The 18176-nt window shown below is 27.6% G+C and overlaps 2 protein-coding genes across 3 annotated transcripts in view; one reads left to right on the forward strand and one right to left on the reverse strand.

Annotated features, from left to right (window-relative positions):
* The window catches only part of LOC107451887 (5-formyltetrahydrofolate cyclo-ligase), a 5743-nt gene extending 5115 nt beyond the window's left edge, over positions 1–628 (reverse strand). Inside the window, exon 1 of the mRNA XM_043051120.2 lies at positions 302–628. Within this exon, the coding sequence (XP_042907054.1) occupies positions 302–427 (126 nt within the window). The 5' untranslated portion in view covers positions 428–628. The remainder of the gene's footprint in view (positions 1–301) is intronic.
* An 86-nt stretch (positions 629–714) lies between these two features.
* Positions 715–16231, forward strand: LOC107451884 (G kinase-anchoring protein 1). 2 transcript variants are annotated; one of them, XM_043051117.2, is made up of 10 exons: positions 715–1257; positions 2672–2788; positions 4455–4532; positions 5992–6148; positions 6240–6367; positions 9644–9742; positions 10465–10528; positions 11778–11848; positions 11948–12025; positions 15761–16231. In XM_043051117.2, exons 1-10 carry the CDS (start codon positions 1057–1059, stop codon positions 15788–15790), a joined length of 1023 nt encoding a protein of 340 aa, XP_042907051.1. In that variant the 5' UTR covers positions 715–1056; the 3' UTR covers positions 15791–16231. The 2 variants fall into 2 exon arrangements, with proteins under 2 accessions (XP_042907051.1, XP_042907052.1); XM_043051118.2 differs by lacking the exon at positions 4455–4532 and having other exon boundaries at positions 802–1257.
* The last annotated feature ends 1945 nt before the right edge of the window (positions 16232–18176 follow it).

The following is an 18176-nucleotide window of genomic DNA, read 5'->3' on the forward strand; positions in this document are numbered from 1 at the left end:
TGGCCCGACGACCTGCGCACGTATATAAGCGAAATTTTTTTCTTTCTTTCAGAGCTGTCTACTTTAATTTTCAAGAATTAAATATTTTTTACAGAAGCATATATCTGTACATATTCACACATTAATGCTGAAATTAACTATAAAATATTCACAAGCATTTTGATTTCGAAACAATCATATTATGTTTTTAGCGGAGTTAACCAGTTTCAACTAGTTGACAGTTTTAACTAATTTTCGACGTTTGTCTCAAAAATTCAACACTGGTGTGAGGTTTTAAAATTAATGAGATTTAAAAACATACCTTTTCAGTAATCAATTTAGACTGAAGATGTTGCTCTCCATGAGGAATACTAGCAATTCTCTTTTTTAATTCCCCACGTAAAGCGGCTTTAGCAGCTCTTAACGCAGCTGTAGCAACACCAGCCATATTATTTGGAGAAAAAAAAGGTTTCTAATCAGATTGAGAAAAAAAAAGAAGAAAAAGTCGCTATTAAGTTCCAGACGAATATGCAACTTATTTTTTCTCAGATAACTTCTGCATGAACTTTGGAACAAGCCTTTACAACAAATAAAAATCTAAATGTGGAAGTCCTATATCACGAAAATATTGTTTATTTACCTAAGTCATTTCCAGCTGATTATTTCTGCATAGCTTAAGACGAAAGTGTGTAAAACTGTAATTGCGTTCATTTTAGTGAACAAATGGTTCAAATGTGTCAGTGTAAAAAGAACTTAAAATAACTGTTCCTTTACTCGATATCAGTTATCTAAAGTATCAGTTATTAAAAATTAAATCTAATAAAAACTTTTGTTTTTGTTTAGGCCACAGGGTGACAAACGAGACCATTCTTGTTTATTTAATAATAGTCATAGCAAATCGAAAAAATATTGAAATCTTTTTCTTTATAATTTCAAAGTCATCTGTTAAAATATTTTACTTAATTTTGCAATTTGAGTACTAGTTGAAATTATTTCAAACTGAAAACTAGTTTCTTTCTGTTTTTCAAACGTTTTTAGAGATTCGTAATTTCTAAACTGCTTTTGTTTTTAAAGATTATGGCAGTCGCTTGTGCTTCTAGATTTTCTGTTTTAAAACTAGAGGATGATGATGTATCAGAATCCTTGGATAAGAAACAGAATGTATCCTCTCAGAGTAATTGTTTACCAGGCAAGAGTAAAGGCAACTCCAAAACAAATGCGAACGACTCTAAGTCAAAATCTAAGAAAAAGAAAAAATCATCTAATGAAGTATCTGAAGTTAGTAAAATTTCATTTTCCAAATATTAAGAATAATATGCAAAGCTGCGTGTAGTTATTTTTTGACTTGCAAAATTTCTGAAACTTGATATTGAATATTGGATAGTCTAATTTTATTTAACTATGATTTTCTTTAAATTTATAAAAAAATCACAGTAGTTTTAAAAAGCTGCAATTATTTTTAAATTTAAAGCTATTTCCTCTTCAAACAATTTTATTTTAAATTTCATTTTTGTACTCAAACTATAATTCTAGTTTCTCTTTTATTCTCAAGTATGCAATCATTATGTTGTATACTTGTGTTTGCAACCTTTACATTAAGGTTACACTACCTTTTTGAATGAATATCCACTTGCACCGAAGATCCTAATTTTCTGTGCAGTTTATAACAGACGCATGTCCAAGTATTTAGACATGTTGACAGCAATTATGGTAATTTTTATATAATCATCAGTGTTCTAGCCACTAAATATATTTTATCAGTCAATTCTCAAAAACCTTATGGCAAAATCGCTGCGACACAGACATTGTTGCAGAACGTTACCAAGTTCTGCAGAAAGATTTTTCCTTTAGTTTTTTTATTAGAACTTCAGTTTCTTTTTTGCCAGAATTTTCAAAAAGTTTTTCTTTGCAGAATTATATTCAAAAGTTGTCCTTCTTGTGCATCGGAGTGGGAAAATACTTGTGATTTTTCTATTCTCTTTTGTGGTAAAGAATTATGAAGTAAGAAATTTTGGGGGTGATTTGGATATTCTGATCTGTGGCAGAATAATCGCTAAGTCTTGGAAAGTTCCGGCAAGCGGCCCATGTGAAACTAAACAGAATATCACAGAAAAGGACTTAGTGTGTGGTTATTAGTGTGATTTTCTCCTTAGAAAATGCGGGAATATCGCCAATAGTATTAGAATTAAATTACTATTCAATTTATAAAATTATATGCAATTGTATTTTGTCCAAATAGAAACTTGTTAATTTTTCTTTTCTTTCTTTTTTTTGTAAACACAATGCTTTTATTACTTTAAATTAGTAACTTTGTGTATATTTGTTATTATCAAAAGTACCTTGCAGAAAGACATTAGTGCTAGAGAGGTTTGTCACTGAAAACCCGAAAAAATTCTTGCCAAGGGCTCAAAAATATATTTGATTAAACGAAATTAAAGATCTCATTCTTATTTTTAAATTATTCTTTTAAAACATTATTAACGATGTTATTGTAACACTATATTAAAATGATAATTTTCTAAGTAATTATTTTTTTTTTATGAAGGAATTCTCTTCCAAAATAGTAGTCAATTATTATAAAAATCAGCCATAAAAATATTGAAAACTCTATGATTTTTTTTTAAATTAAATATTTAACTAAAATTAGTTTTGGGGTCATATAGGTTTAAATATATCTTTTCTGTAATTACAGCTACAAAACCTTGCTTTTGGAACTCATAAGTCAAAGCATAAGTCTGGTTCGGGTAATATGAAAGTAGTTAATGCCAGCCAAAAGCAATGGGAAGAATGGAAGCAGAAGGATAGTGAAGTAAGTCAGTAATTATATTATTAATTTTGATAAAAATTATTGAAAGTTATACAAACTATTTCTACCAAGGCTCTATTTTTATTCTTTGGTACTTCATACCGAGGGCTTGAAATCGAAATTCGAACTGGTGTTCATTACCATAATTTGTTAAGAAATTCTCAACATTATTTCAATATATTCCCCTCCATTATTGCTTTGTATAACTTTAATCACTTTACCAATATTATTTTTAGTTACTGTGATGTATTTCTTAATTTTAGATAGTTTTAGTTTTTTATTTGTGTCGCACTAGAGATGCACAATGGGCTATTGGGGACAGTCTGGGGAAACATCCCTGAGGATGATCCGAAGACATGCCATCACAATTTTGATCCTCTGCAGAGGGGTGGTAGGTAACCCCTTCTTCGGTGGCCCGACGACCTGCGCACGAAGTCGAGCACTTTACAGTAGAACAGTTCAATGAAGACCACCACCTCACACCTTCGATCCCTTCGTAGACTGATCCAAGTGGCCACCCACCCCCACACTGACCGTAGCCAGTGATGCTTGACTTCGATGTTCTACTGGGCTCTTCTAAATAGTTCGCTGCGGGACCATTTCGCTGTTGGATGGCGTCAATCATCTCAAACCAACCAGAAACTAGCGGAGACTAATTTTTTTCCCTCCCAAGCATTATCTTCACCTAAAAATAAATAAAACTATCGCGAAAACCACCATCAAGTATAGAGCCGTTTATTGCCAAACAGTATGATATACTTTGTCCTAGTGCCTCACATTATTTTGAATTTCCTTAAATTTAGAAAAAACATCACTTGGTGTATCTGAAATAGTCTTCTACAAATATTATCTACCACAAATACTGGCTATTTGCAAATATTTATGTTTATAAAAACAAATTATGTTAGTGTCTTTTAAAAACTACATTATCTAATAAAAAGATTTAATGTTTGTAAGAGTCAAAATATTGCTATTGTTATTCTTACTAATCAAGCAATTTTATTTTTTTATTCTTTGTTTTTATTTTTGTTTAAACTGATAAAAATGACTTGCTGAAAAATTCTCTTAAGTAAATGATATTATTACAACTTTTTTTTCAAAAGTCTAAAAATAGACAGTATTGAATTACTTTTCTGAAGAGACTTTTGAAAAATTGTGTTAGTATAATTTTATCCAAAAAAAAGTTTTAAAAAAAACTTGGGAAATTCTCAAAATGCATTAATTTATCTTTTTAATCAGATTATGCAACCACCTTATATTTGATGTGTTTTGTTAAATTCTGCTGCATAGTTTAAATGTTTATCATCAGTTTATTTAAGATAGGTAATTCGAACGTAATTACTATTACCTCCCCCCCCACCTCCTTCTGACATTCGAATTATTGAGTATTTATTTTTGGCTTGTTAAAAAAAATTTCTTCTTGATTAACCTTTTGCTTACAGCTGGTACAACATATGGACCACATGTGATAGTACAACATGGTATATCGTAAGCAGAGGGTTAAACACTCAACTCTATTGTGAAATTTGGGGTGTAAAATGGAATTGATTGTTGCTTGGGTTGATCACAATATGTTAAAAATATCCTGATCTAGTTTGGGTTTCATAGGTATATGTTTAAATTGTTGAAATATTTACCAATATGAATATATATCTTTCTTATTTTTCAGTTTGTTTCTGAAACCTATGAGCAAGATTTGCAGGAAGCACTTCTTTTGAGCAAAATAGATTATGAAGAAAAGAAAGATGTAATGTTTTATATGCTTCATTGTTTAGTTTTCTCGGAACTTCAATTGAAATTTATATAACTTGATAAATGTTTTTTACAATGGAAGTTTTTTTTAAAAATTGGTGCAGTTACATAGGTGTAGATTCCTTAAATAACACCGCTTACAATGTTTTATGTATATTTATTTAGCAAAAGAAGTGTAATTATAAATTGTTAAACATTATTCCTTTCTAACATTTTATTAAAGTAGAAGAATAGTGATTTTTTTGTATTTTAGCATAATTGCGATTTTGTGTACTGTTGTAGAAAAGAATGCTTTATTTGAAAAGCTGTAAAACAAAGTTCTAAAAAATTATTCAAGCAGCTTCTCAAGAATACCACAGTAAAATTTTGAATGTTATAGAGAAATTAACTCCTCTCAATGCTTGAACAAGTTGTCATGATTTTCTATAAATTGCTTCTTTTTTTTTTCTCCATTTATTGTTAGAAGCTATTAAATTTTTCTTCAAATATTTATGGCTATAGGTTAAATTAAAAATGCGATTTTAATTAATTTCCTAATTGAATTCTCCAATAAAGATTTCAAGTAATCTTCCAAGTACTTATACAAACAAATTTATCAAGCAAATTTATTACCATTTAGTGGTACCTTCACAAATTTTTTAAGGAAACTAAATCACTTAACTTAATCATTTCACAAAATAATTTTAAAATGTTCTCATAATGAAAATAACTTTTAGTGCTAGTACTGTTAAATGCATTTATTTATTGAATTCAAGTTGAAATTTAACTATGGACAATGATTTTTATGTAATTTTAAATTTGGATAAAATTTTAAGCCCAAAATTTTACAATAGTAAAATTTTTTTTGAATATATGGGAAAAAAGACATAGAAATTTACCAGTTAAATAATTTTTATTAGTGGTGACAGTTTTTAAAAATATTTTCTTACTTTATCTTGTTTATGTATTGATTTTTTTAATACAAGTTTTATTTTTCACAAATCATGTCTTAAATTTTCACAAAATAGGTACCTCTTAAAAAAAAAACCTTGGCAGATCCCTGATATATTAATATAGTTCTGAGTCTAATTAAAAGACAGTAAATAATGTTTTAAAAAAATTTACTCATCTTTGGAAGCAACATTAAAGTATTGTTGGTAATATTGGATAAAGGTATCATCAAAATGGCAAAAATTTTACCTGGCTAAAACTAACTAATCTTTCCTGCATGGTTATCCTACAATGTCTCATTCAAGTGAGTGTTAGTGACAAAAGGGGAACACATTCTTATTACGATTTATGATGACTCTGGAGTTGAGTTTTCGTTGCTATTTTTAATTTTGGTTGAACATGACTTATGATATTTAGCAAGAATTCTTTTTCATTTATTTGAAACTTTATTGAATTATTGACATTGAAGTTTGAATCAATAAATTTAATTCAAGGTGGAGTAAATAACTTGTGTTAACTTCTAGGTTTATGATGCTATTCAGAGAGAAAGTGAAAACAAAAACTCTAATAAAAAGAAAAAGAAAAACAATCAAAAGAAAGAAAAAGGGACCATGAGTTTAGATGAATTCCAAAGCCTGGAATCATATCAGAATGCCCCGGGGTCTTTTCATAAAGCTTCTGGTAACTGTTATTTTTTATTTATTACCAATTGAATTTGAATTTTTTATTTATTTATTTTTTCATTGCTGACAACACTATTTTATTTGTACAGATTTAGATGATTTTGAAATTCTAGTAAAGCAACCAGTTGTAGAAGAATGTAATTTCTTTGACAAAATTGAAGAGGATGCAGAGAAAATCATTACAAAGGAGCAGAAGCAAGAGCAGTACAAAATTAATGTGAGGCATAAGTATCTACTTACACTTATCATAACTTAAATTTAGTGTGTTTATGTATATGTACGAGTCAAAGTGAATGAGTAAATTTTCAATAAAGCTTGTGAGGTCCTGGCCAAAGGCTCCCAAATTTATAGGTACCCCTCAAACTTTATTATTTGAACAAAGGATTAAACTGAAAAGTTTAAAAGATTTGGTGAACTTTTGGGACCATAGATTTCAATTGCCAACAAGGGAGATTGAGAAACTGATTGGTGTAATATATTCAGAGCCGGTCCTAGCTGATTTTCTCGTGTAAACAAAAATATTTTGGATGCCTTTCTCCATTTAGGGTTGTAATAAATATGAACAGAGTAAAATAAATGTTAACCTCGATTTTAAAAATAAGTCAAAATCTACAAGAGGCTCTTACACACCTGGAAAATTAAAGAAGTAGTGATATTAATAATAATTTTATATATTGTTATATTTGCTACCAAAAAATTTTGATTTTCTCTTAATAAATATTTGTAAATCTGAAGGTGGAGTATATGAAACTTTAATTCAAAAATGGAAGCTAATATTAAGAAAATGTTCAGCTTTTTTATAACAAAATTGATACCAGTTTTGAATTTTTTCCAGGTGCGTATGAACTTTGCCACAATTTTTTTTTTTATAGAAAGGCGGTACCAACAGCTTATATAATGTTCTTTTATTTTAAATTCTATCGAGCAGAATAATTGAATTATGAAGCTCTAAAATAATGAAGAGATAAATAAGTTCATGAAATGGATACATTTCTCTCAAAAACAAAAATCATTAAGTATAAATAATTTTAGGAGTGAAAGATACTATAGAAAGAAATATGTTTAATACTCTTCCAACAAACTTCATATAAATTCAGAGAAATTAATTTCCTTATTTATTTATCTAGTTATTTCATTTAATTAGCATAATTTTACGTAGCATATACAGCCTAAAAAACAGTAAAAGGAAAACAATGTGCAAAATATCAATTAGACTGAAAAAGAATGTTCTTGTTCAGGGTTCCTCACGGTTAGGATAACCTGCAGAAGTCACGATATTCTAAAATTAAGCTAAAAAGTCAGGATTTTTCTTACATATTCATAAAATCAGGATTTTTCTCACATATTCATAAAGTCAGGGGAAAAAACTATAATTCATTCAAAGACTGACAGGCAAAAGTAAAGTTTCAAGGAAACTGTAATTCAAAATATGTAATTTCCTCATAATAACATTCCTCTTTCCCTGGTAGAACCTGTCCTGTTAGCAATTTTCCTCCTGTTTATCCAATGATAAGGAATTTTTGATAGGGTTGCTAGGTTTATTGCTCTTTGTGTGAATAACTGGTTTACAGACAACATTTGAGAAAATTTAAAAGAAAAGTCAGTTTGAAGAGAATTGGTGATTTTTAAAAATTAATAACTTGATGTTACAAATGTTCTAGTATGTTTTAAGAGTAAATATTATTTGAGGACACTGATACATATCTCGCAGATTTGATTGAGATTGCATTTGGTTCCACTTAACATTAAATAAAATAATATTTCCATAATCCAACAGATTTTCTTGATCTTTTTATTTAAATAGTTTTCATATCTAACTACAAAAACACACTAATAGTTTAATCTAATCTTGATAATTAAAAATATGTTTCACAAGTTTTCTGAAAATATAATTTGGGATATAAAGTGCTATTATGCAATTTCACTTTAATATATAAGTGTTTATCCTATTCAATATATGATACTTATGAAGTAGCATATTATTACTAATTGAAACTGCAATGTTAAAAGTTTTGTTGGAGTGGGAAACGGCGGTCAGGAATTTTATTTTAGAAGGTCAGGAAAAACTTGCAAAAGTCAGGATATTGTTTTCTCAAAATAGTGTAGGAACCCTGTTGTTACATTGAATTGAAAAAGAGTTAACAGGTTTTAATTATCTGTTATCTACGTCATCAGAAACCTTTTGTCATCTAGTGTAGAAAATTTAAATGCTGGTTTCTTAAAAACCAATTTTTTTAGTGGGAGGGGAGCAAATTATCTGAAGATGGCATTTTAAATATCCGTATTTTAAAATGTTTTGTTGCGCTTAAAAAGGTAGCGATCGGAATATATGGAAATCTGATAGTGTCATGTCGGGCAAATCTGGTGGGTAATTTGTGAACTATCAACCCGATTCATAATTTTTTTTTCAGGAATTGTTTTGCATTATTATGTAAAATTCAATTATTGTGAAAATTTAATGACTAAAAGTAGGAGTACTTCAATCACCCATCGTAATTGCCCAACGTTACACCATTAGATTTCCATATATAGATTGCTATAACATTTTCTCCATGGTAAAAAATTTTAAAATATATATGATATTCGGAAATATTTTGCTCAAAAATAAAATAAAAAAAGGAAAAATAATATGATAAAAAGTTTTTTCTTATTACCTAGCCTTACCAAATTCCGACGCCATCTTTGTTAGGTGCCCTACGCAACCGCTTACTAGGCTTACACCTCGCAGGCCAGCCCTGAACATATACTTCTGTAAAAAACTCACTCAACAGGTTTCCCTTTTATCTCAATGATGATCAGAAATACATGAATCACATGCTACAGTGTGAGTGATCCCTCAAACTGAACAACGGCCTTGCATATAAAGGAACTGAAGTGATGTGATAAAAATATTTCTGTTGCAATTGATTATATCTGTTAATGTTTGTGATTGATTCTTCTAATTTCTATGTCTGCAAGAAGATGTCCATCTAGAAATTCTAAAAGGATATGGGGAAAAAAGAACAAGATCGAAATTAAGCTATCTTAAAGAAAAGAAAATACGAATTAGATAACTTTTTTTTTATTCAACCTAAATTTCAAACTACATTTTTAGTGAACTTTTCAAAAGTCTATGCTTTTAATTTCATATGCGAATTTTCATTTCTATTCAAGGAATTTTGTCCATCTCAACATTTAAATAAGTAAATAAAAGGGCTGATATATTGTTGGTGGTGTTTTAAAGTTATATAAAAATTCTTATTGTTTTAATAATCTGACCAAAATGATATGAGAATGAAAAAAATAATATAGGAAATCTTGAAATGTTGGAGGGTATGGATTCTATGTTCATTTAAGATCTTTAAACTATGTAATATGGTTCAACTATTGATGCAAAATGGTTTTCTGTATTTCCGGAACTTGAATTTTTAAACAAATTTAAAGCTCATTCGCTTAATTGTGCTTATGAATTCTTACTTTTTTGTATAATTAATACCTCTTTATTTTTCTTCAGCCTGTGATAGAATCAGCACGTCTTCTTCAATATCAAGAGGACATGCGGAAGAAAGATGAGGAAATAGCTACCTTAAATGAAAGCGTACAGAAATTAAAAGTATGCTTTATCCACTATTTTTATTTACTATTTGTTAGTTCCAAGTAATTTGTTTTGTTAATTTTCAAGCTTTTATTTCTTTATTTTTGAACATAATCTCTCGTGAGTCATTGTTACATTTAAAAATTTCAGTAGAGCTTAAGTTTTAGGGGGGGGGGGAATCAAAATTAATATTAAAAGAAAATTGTGTTGGTAATAAAGGGAATCATTTTCAAAAATATTCGCTATAGGAAAGAACTATGTTTTTTTAGGAGATGAAATAAACTACACATAATGAAATAACTTGCTTGATGAATTTATATATGTTTTCCCTTCTCTTTTTTTTGCCAAGATTATTATTTATTTTAAATAAATATTTGTTTTTCTTCCTCTGTTAAAAGTATAAATAATTATATAATATAAATGTCACAAACTCTGATTGCTATTCGTAACCCTAACTAATCATAATTTCCCATTTTTGCTCATTATACTAAATAATGGACTTTATAGTTCAAAATAAATCTTTTTTGATAGGGAAAGTTTAAATTATTATTATTTTTCTTCAAGAATTTATCATATATCATGGTAAGTTTCATGAAAAATGGGCCCTGTCACGGTCCAAAGCAACGTTATATTTCATGAAGCCTGTGTTATTGAAATATTTTAGCTAAGTCTTTGTATGCAAATGATATGTTTCTCTTTTTAAGCATTGAAATGTAATGGCAAAATATTTGCTTTTATAGGAAGAACTTAAAAATGTGAAGTCTAGAAACAAAAAGTTGTACCAAATATTAGAATCTGGGGAAAGTAAGTTGACTTTTTACCTATTGTAACAAACTTTCATGGAAAAATACAAAAAGTTTTAATTAAACTTTGATGCAGCAAGAATAATTAAAAAAAATTTATGTCATAGAGAATTTCAGCTCTAAATATTTGTACTTTTTGTATCATTATTATCTCAGTTTTCTGCTTCATAAAAATGTTATTCCTTAGCTGAAAACTCAGTATTTACCTATTACTGACATTTTTGTAATGTTTAATGCAAATTAATTTGTTCAGATTAATTAATGATTTAATCTAAAGCTTCTAATGATCTAAAGCTTCTGTTTTCGTTCAAAATGAAATTTCTGAAATATCAATACTGGTGTTTGGGAAGGAGATGCATGATCATCATTACTATTCATTTTGGTGCTTAAATGTATTAATGTTAAAAGTGGATTTACTGATGATAATATAATTTTAAGTCGATGTATAGTTTGTCTAGGGTTAAGAACTCCCCAGCCACAATGTCTGAGGTCGTCTGTTGCTATGGAAACAAGAATAGCGATTGAAGTGATTATTATTAAGGTTATTAAAAATAATGCTTTTTAAGGATGACAAGAAAATATCATAAATACCTATTTTACAGAGTTTTAACAAAGTACAATGATTTTTGTGTGAATTCAAATATTTTGTGATTAGTTTCAAATTGTGATATTTAGATTATGAGAACTTTTTGGCTTTGAATTTCTTAAATGGCTTTGATTAATGGTTTGTAAAATTATTCAAGTCTTTAGTCATTCAATAAAGTCTTTAAAGCAGTTTAAAATGTTGATCGGAAAAAAAAATTTTAATAAAAAGGAATAAGAAATTTTTTTTATTTAAAAAAAAATTATGTTTATTTTTTAATGTTATTCTTATTCTTATTATCATTATTATTATCAGAATAAAATTTATATTTTTTAATTATATTGAGTTTTTATTGTATTTAATAATTTATGTCATTGTCTCGATTAATGCGTGTACATTAAAATGTGAGCAGTCTTACCTAATACTGTTGTAAGCATGTGTTGGTTATCGATTAGCTCCAAATTTTTTGCCGAAACTTTTTCTGTTCTTCAATGTAATGTGTGTAAAACTTCAGCGTTTCCCAAAATGTAGTTTTACGAGGAACTAACAAAATTACGTAGGTGAACAGTTTGATATGATTTGTTTGAATTACTAATATTGATTGCTTGTTAAATATATTGCATGTTTCAAATCTGTTGACAGTTTTTTTCCTTCAATTCATGTTTAGTGCGTGAAAAGGCTGAAATACTTGTGCAAATAGATCAACTAACTTCTGTGAAAGATGAGTTAACAGATCAAGTAATTAAGTTATTATTATTTTTACGACTAGATCTTAGTTTAAAATCTGAGTTGTTTTTTTTAAAATTAATATCTTTCTTTTTTTCCTATCTCTTATAGTTAAGTGAATATCATACTGCTTTAGAACAAGAAAGATCCAAAGTACATTCCTTGCAAATGGAGTTGAAGAAATTTCAAGTAAGATAAAAAAAAAAAAATTTTTTTTTAAACATACTCATGCTTGCAGTAGTTAAATTGTGAGTAACATAGATTTCTCATTCAATTGAAAAAAATTTTGTAAAAATTAAGCATTCTATTCTTTTTAAAATTAGTCATCCTTCAGTTGCCTGTCATTGTGTGGGACCTGGAGACGGCCTTTGTGGCTTTGGATCATTGAGTTCCAACTTTTCTTAGATTTAAAATGGATTTCTTTATTAAAATTAGATTTTTCTAAGAACTTTAGTTAATAACTAGTAAAGTTTTATAAATATGATTGTAATTGAAATATAATTAAAAAATAAAAACATAACCAAGTGAAAATGATGGGGTATTTTTTACCAATTTTTTGCTAGCTATAGTTAGTGTTGCATTTTTGTTTGTTTTACGATGAAAGTTCGTTTACAAATCACTATTGATTTATCAACTGATATTGCTTTGTTATGCCGATTTACCTCACGGAGAGGAAAGCTTACACGGATAACGGGACTGATTGAGTTGGGGCTAGTAAAGAACTCAAATTTGTTTTAATTTGTGTTTGAAAGCTAGTGACAAATTTAATTACTATATAAACACTGAAGTTATAAAAGTTATTAGTGCCACTCTGCATCATAGGGGACTTCGATAACCTTCTGTTAAAGTAATGAATCTTAAACAAGAAAATTCTTACCTATGAAGAATTTTTTACTTTGATCACTCAAATTGAGGCATGTTTAAATTCACACCCGTGTATACTGACCCTTTAGATTTGAAAGCTCTTACATCAGGGAATTTTCTTATAGGCTGTTATTTATCTGAGATCGCAGATAATAATTTAGTTAGAAATTTTTTTTCTTTAAATAAGAGATAGCTGTTCCACATCTGATGCAAAACTTTTAGAAAAAAATGGTCTGAAGACTACCTGTCACAGTTACAAACTAGATTTAAATGGCAAAAGCAATGTTATTACTTACGAGTAGGTAATCTTGTTATGTTGAAAGATGAGAATTTACCCCCTTTAAAATGGAAGCTAGCTAATGGTTTATCCTGGTTTAGGTGAAAAGGTCCTGGTTTAGAAGAGTAGTTAGACTCAAGACCTTCAGTAGTGTATTAAAACATCCAATCACGAAACTGATATTGTTGCCATAGAATAACGAACAATAAACTAATTTGTATTTCTTTTCATTAGATTGAATTTCTTTTCATTATTATTATTGTTTATTATTGATCATTACATTATTTACCTATTTAAATTATTTGATTTGAATTTATTGATACTTGGTTTAATTTTGATATTTGTATTAATGCCTTTAAATATTGATTTGTGCTTGAAAAATGATATGCACGACACTGACAATTCACTGCCTTGCTCCAAGATCTAATACTATAATACTAAAAGAACTTTTTTTTTAAAAAAAATTAATAAATGGCATTGCTGTTAGCATTTTAAAATGACTTTGCACTAGCATTGACTGTTTTGTAAAGTTAAAAAATTTAATTGAACTTCAAAATTTCATGTTTCTTTCATGTCACAAACAATGTTTCCAATAATAACTAGCTTCAAAACTTTCCATAAATTTTTCTATATCTAATTTTTTTTATCTCAACCGGTGTAAGCATTTCTAGAATATACGCAGAGGGTATTATTTACAAAAACTTCGTTTAAAATAATTTTTTCTGTCAGTAATTTCTTTATCCTAAGAAAATCTGTCATTTTCCTGGATACTTTTATTTAGTGGTTTATAACCAAAATAGATAGAGCCAGCAATCAATATCTTATGTTAATAGATTGATTAGGTACCCTCCTATATGAACATGTCTTGTTGTATGAATAAAGAACCAATTTTCTGGTTCAAAATCTTTTTCAAAAAATTTTTCAAGCTGAGTAGGTTTTTGGGTTGTCATTTTCCTGGCCTCTTGAAATCATTAATAACATAAACTACATAAATTTATCTGAGTTATTAGAAATCTTGTTGTTTTCTGTAGAATATAAATGTCTTAAGCCAAAATATGAAAGTAAAGTTGTATGCTATAAAATGGCGAATTTGTCATTATCCTGGCTTATGAATGCCAAGACATTGAAGTGTTCCCAGAATTTTTTTTTTTAACCGCTAATACTGTAAGGAGGGGAAGCAAATATTAACCTAATACCAAGTTTACGTATGATTATAATATGTTCAGATGTAATCAAAGTTATTTATTTATTTAATGATTGATTATTATACACAATTTTATTCTGTACATATCAGCAACAAAATTTTTTTTGATTCTTTCTACAGTCAATAAAAAGAATTAATTTAAGCAATTGATGGTCCATCTAACATAAAGGCTCAAGTTGAGTTACTTACTATTAACTTAAAATGACTATTTTAAACTTCTAAGCTAATATGTCATTTTCCTGGCATTCAAGATTTGGTGAATTTCAATTTTATTTTTTTTTTCTCAAGCAAATGTTAATAAACTACACTGCTGTCTGTAAGATATTAATAAGTGTAACTAAAGAAGTATACAAAAAAAATTTTAGATTATTTTGAAGTCTTTAAATATGAAGAAATTTTTTGGTACGAATTGTCATGTTTAAAAAGAATCACCCATATATGTTTGAATTCAGTTAGCATTTTTTATCTTTAATAACAATCGTTAAAATTTTAACGTCAGATTTAAGTATAAAACTTCAGTTTGCTAAAATGGTTTTAAATTTAATTCATTCTTTGAATTTATTAAAAATAACTTTATTAATGTAATATGAAAGAAAAATTTTTTTGGTGGGAGGATGTTGCAGCCTCTCTTTTGAATGAAATGAAAGGGGAGGGACACTCATAATTTATCTCTGCACCCTGCTTAATAAAACAACTTACATGTTTAATATTTTAAATTATATGTTTGATTGTCTTCGTGGAGATACATTTTCGATTTGTCGTTCCTCTTTCTTTGTTAGAAAGTTATTTCTTTTTTACTTTAAACTTAAATTTGAATTAATAAATTGTTAAATTTTTGTTAATGTTGTGAATTTTGTTGTTGTCAAATTTAATTAATTTTGAATTATGCTTTAGGTACTGCCGCATTTTCCTATTAGTACACATCATTCATTTTAGTGTTTGTAGAATTACAAATAATAATTTATTTCTATTTTATTCATTTTACTAATTAATTTATCAATAACTTTTTTTAAAACGAATTTAATTTATGTTTGAAGTCGCATTGATTTAAATCAACACACCCTGTTTAATTTTATTTTACTATCGAAATCTTTAAGCAGCTGACCTGCTTTTGAGTTCACAATTTATCAATATTCAACTCCATAGCTTTGCAATTTTGAACTCCACGCAGAAGACAAGGAAACTCCTGGATCAACCATTGGGACAACTTAGCCTTTGGAAGAATTTTTTGATGGAAACCTGCTTTTGCATTACATAGAACAGAAAATCCCACATGGTTAGCCCAATGGCAAGGGGACTCTAACCCATAATCCATCTACCATCGAGGATATTTTACATCGGAAATGTGGTAGGTGCAAACTCGGATCAGAATTCATATTGTTGAAATGCAAACCTAGGTCGCACCATAGGGAGGTGATCGCTCTGTCCTCTGAGCCACAGTGGCTCAACGAACCCAATTTAAGAAATTTTATTTTCCATATATATTTTTTTTTTAATTTTGCATGATTTACTTTAGGAGCATAATTTAATTCCCTCCTATTATTCTAAATATATTCAATAAAGTAACTTTTCTTTCCAGAATAAAAAGATGCGTACAGAATCAAAATGATGCTTCCCTGTGATCTTCAGTTGATTTCACTAAAGCCTGACACATCTGTGCTAACTACAGAGACAGAAAACCTCAGGCCTCTTTCAAAGAATGAAGAAAGCTGCCCACGAGAGTTTTTTTTTCTATTTCTTGGTTATAACTTAAAAGAAAAACTTTTTGATTTGAATACTCCTCACGGAAATAACTTTGTTGGTGTTTTTCATATAATTATTTTGCAGTTGTATTTTTATTATAATGTTTCTTTTTTAATTTTATATGCTATTTTGTTTTTATTTATAATTCTTAGGATTATGCTCTGGTTCATTCTTTTTTTTGTTTAATTCATTCTTTTTTTTTTAAATTCATTCTTTTAGAAAATAGTGTTTCTGAACTGCAAAATATTGTTGATTGCATTGTTAAAATTTAGTTGTAACTGAGATTAAAATTTTTATATACTACTTACTCAAGCGTTCTTCTTTGATTATTTTTTTCCCAAATTTAGACATGTAAAACCGGAAATTTTTGTTTATATTTACACAATCTTACATCATTTATTTTACCAACCAATCTTACAAATTTGCTGAAGTAATACATAATGTAAGAAATGCATAATTAAGTAATACTTCTTAATTATAAAATAATGTTTTTTTTTTTTTNTTTTTTTTTTTTTTTTTTTTTTTTTTTTTTTTTTTTTTTTTTTTTTGCAATATCATCTGACATTTATTAGCAAAATTTCTTAAATTCTGATGGGGATCATGAAAATGAAAATCACTCTCTTTTCATTTAGTTTCTTTTTTTTTTTTTTTTTTTTTTTTNTTTTTTTTTTTTTTTTTTTTTTTTTTTTTTTTTTTTTTTTTTTTTTTTTTTTTTTTTACAAGTTATTATTTTATTATGTTGAATTACGGTTTTCTATCATTTACATTTAGATTTATTTATTATATGGTTAGATTATTATTTTTAGTTTTTGATGATTGAGTTATATTTTAAAAATTATTCTTCAGTTAAAGAGTGCTTTTTATTTTCTTTTGGGCAGTAAATTGATTATAATTTACAGTTTTAAAGATATCTTGCCCCCTTTAGAGACCAGCTCAATCTGCTCACAAACTCTTGACTGCCAAATATGACATTTCGGAATTGAGACATTTCAATAATTGATTTAAAAAAAGTATTAAAATAAAAACTTTAAGCTCATTTATATGATATTCTTAACTTTTATTCGTAGCTTTTAGTTAACCCCAAAGAATTGTGAAACTTTTAAAGGTATTAATTTGTTGGAGACTAAACTCTTATTCTAATTATTTATTTTGAAATATGACAAAAAGTACATTTATCATAAAAACAAACTACTGTTAGAAGTTTGAATTTAAAATAAACAGAATAACTACCTATGTTTATTACAAATCTATTAAATACTTTATTTCTGAAATCTAATATTTCAAAAATCCCTTTAATTCAATCTTCACAAATCCAAAATCATTGAAGTGTTAGTGCTTACATAATATAGTAACCTATTTTTCATCCTACATATTTGACTTCTAAAATATATTTAATAAAAAACTTTTTTTTACAATAAATGTATTTTATACTTCAAAACTTTTTTTAAGTGTATGTAAAATTCAGTTTTTTAATTTGCTTTATATTTGTATACTTTCTGAAGACAGCAGTAGATCATATGCTAATATAAATAACTGGTTGCCAACTTAAATACAGAAGTATGTATTATTTTGATGCCACTTGAGATATATACTGTGACATATTTTAAAAGCAGATAACTCTCGAACCAAAAAAATTATCTGTTTTGGAAGAGGAGAAGATGTTAACTGAGAAATCTAGCTCTAAACTTTTTTAACTAAATTAATCCAATAATATTTTCACGCTTATAAAATTCTGTAACTTACTTTTCTTTCAGTTATTATTATTAAAATTTTAGATGGCAAATTTGATAAATAAAGAACATATTAACTTTAAGCTTTCTTTGGTTATAATCTAAACTGAATTTTTTTTCTGGATAATTTCCTTACAATAGTTCGGAAGTAAACGTTTTTGACGTCAATGACGTTTTTTTTTTAATGAAATTTATATTTGAACTATAATTGGAAATTCTTTTAATAAATTCGGCGAATTTAAAATCACAATATGAAATGTCTCTCTGACATATGATAAGTGCTATAAAGATACTGGCAATACCTATGTGGACCCATTAAACTCTTTGTATAAAGATAGTTGTTGTAATGCGCTATACAATCATATGGTAAAATCTTGGAATAGCCCACCTCTTGGCTTTGAAATCTCGCCAAGTTCGCAATTATTACTGGAATCAACGTTGCTTTTTAATTATTAAAAAGAAACAATTTAAATTATATGCCCGCCATTTTCATCTGGTACTGCACACAAAAAATTCAATAAT

This window comes from Parasteatoda tepidariorum, chromosome 3 (genome assembly GCF_043381705.1).
Source record: "Parasteatoda tepidariorum isolate YZ-2023 chromosome 3, CAS_Ptep_4.0, whole genome shotgun sequence".
NCBI classification, from domain to species: domain Eukaryota; kingdom Metazoa; phylum Arthropoda; class Arachnida; order Araneae; family Theridiidae; genus Parasteatoda; species Parasteatoda tepidariorum.

Excerpts from the sequence above, each read along its gene's own strand:
- LOC107451884 (XM_043051117.2), top strand. The coding sequence starts at position 1,057 with ATGGCAGTCGCTTGTGCTTCTAGATTTTCTGTTTTAAAACTAGAGGAT. Across the intron at positions 9,743-10,464 it reads AAAGCGTACAGAAATTAAAA|GAAGAACTTAAAAATGTGAA; the intron begins GTATGCTTTATC and ends TTGCTTTTATAG. Across the intron at positions 12,026-15,760 it reads TGGAGTTGAAGAAATTTCAA|AATAAAAAGATGCGTACAGA; the intron begins GTAAGATAAAAA and ends TTTTCTTTCCAG.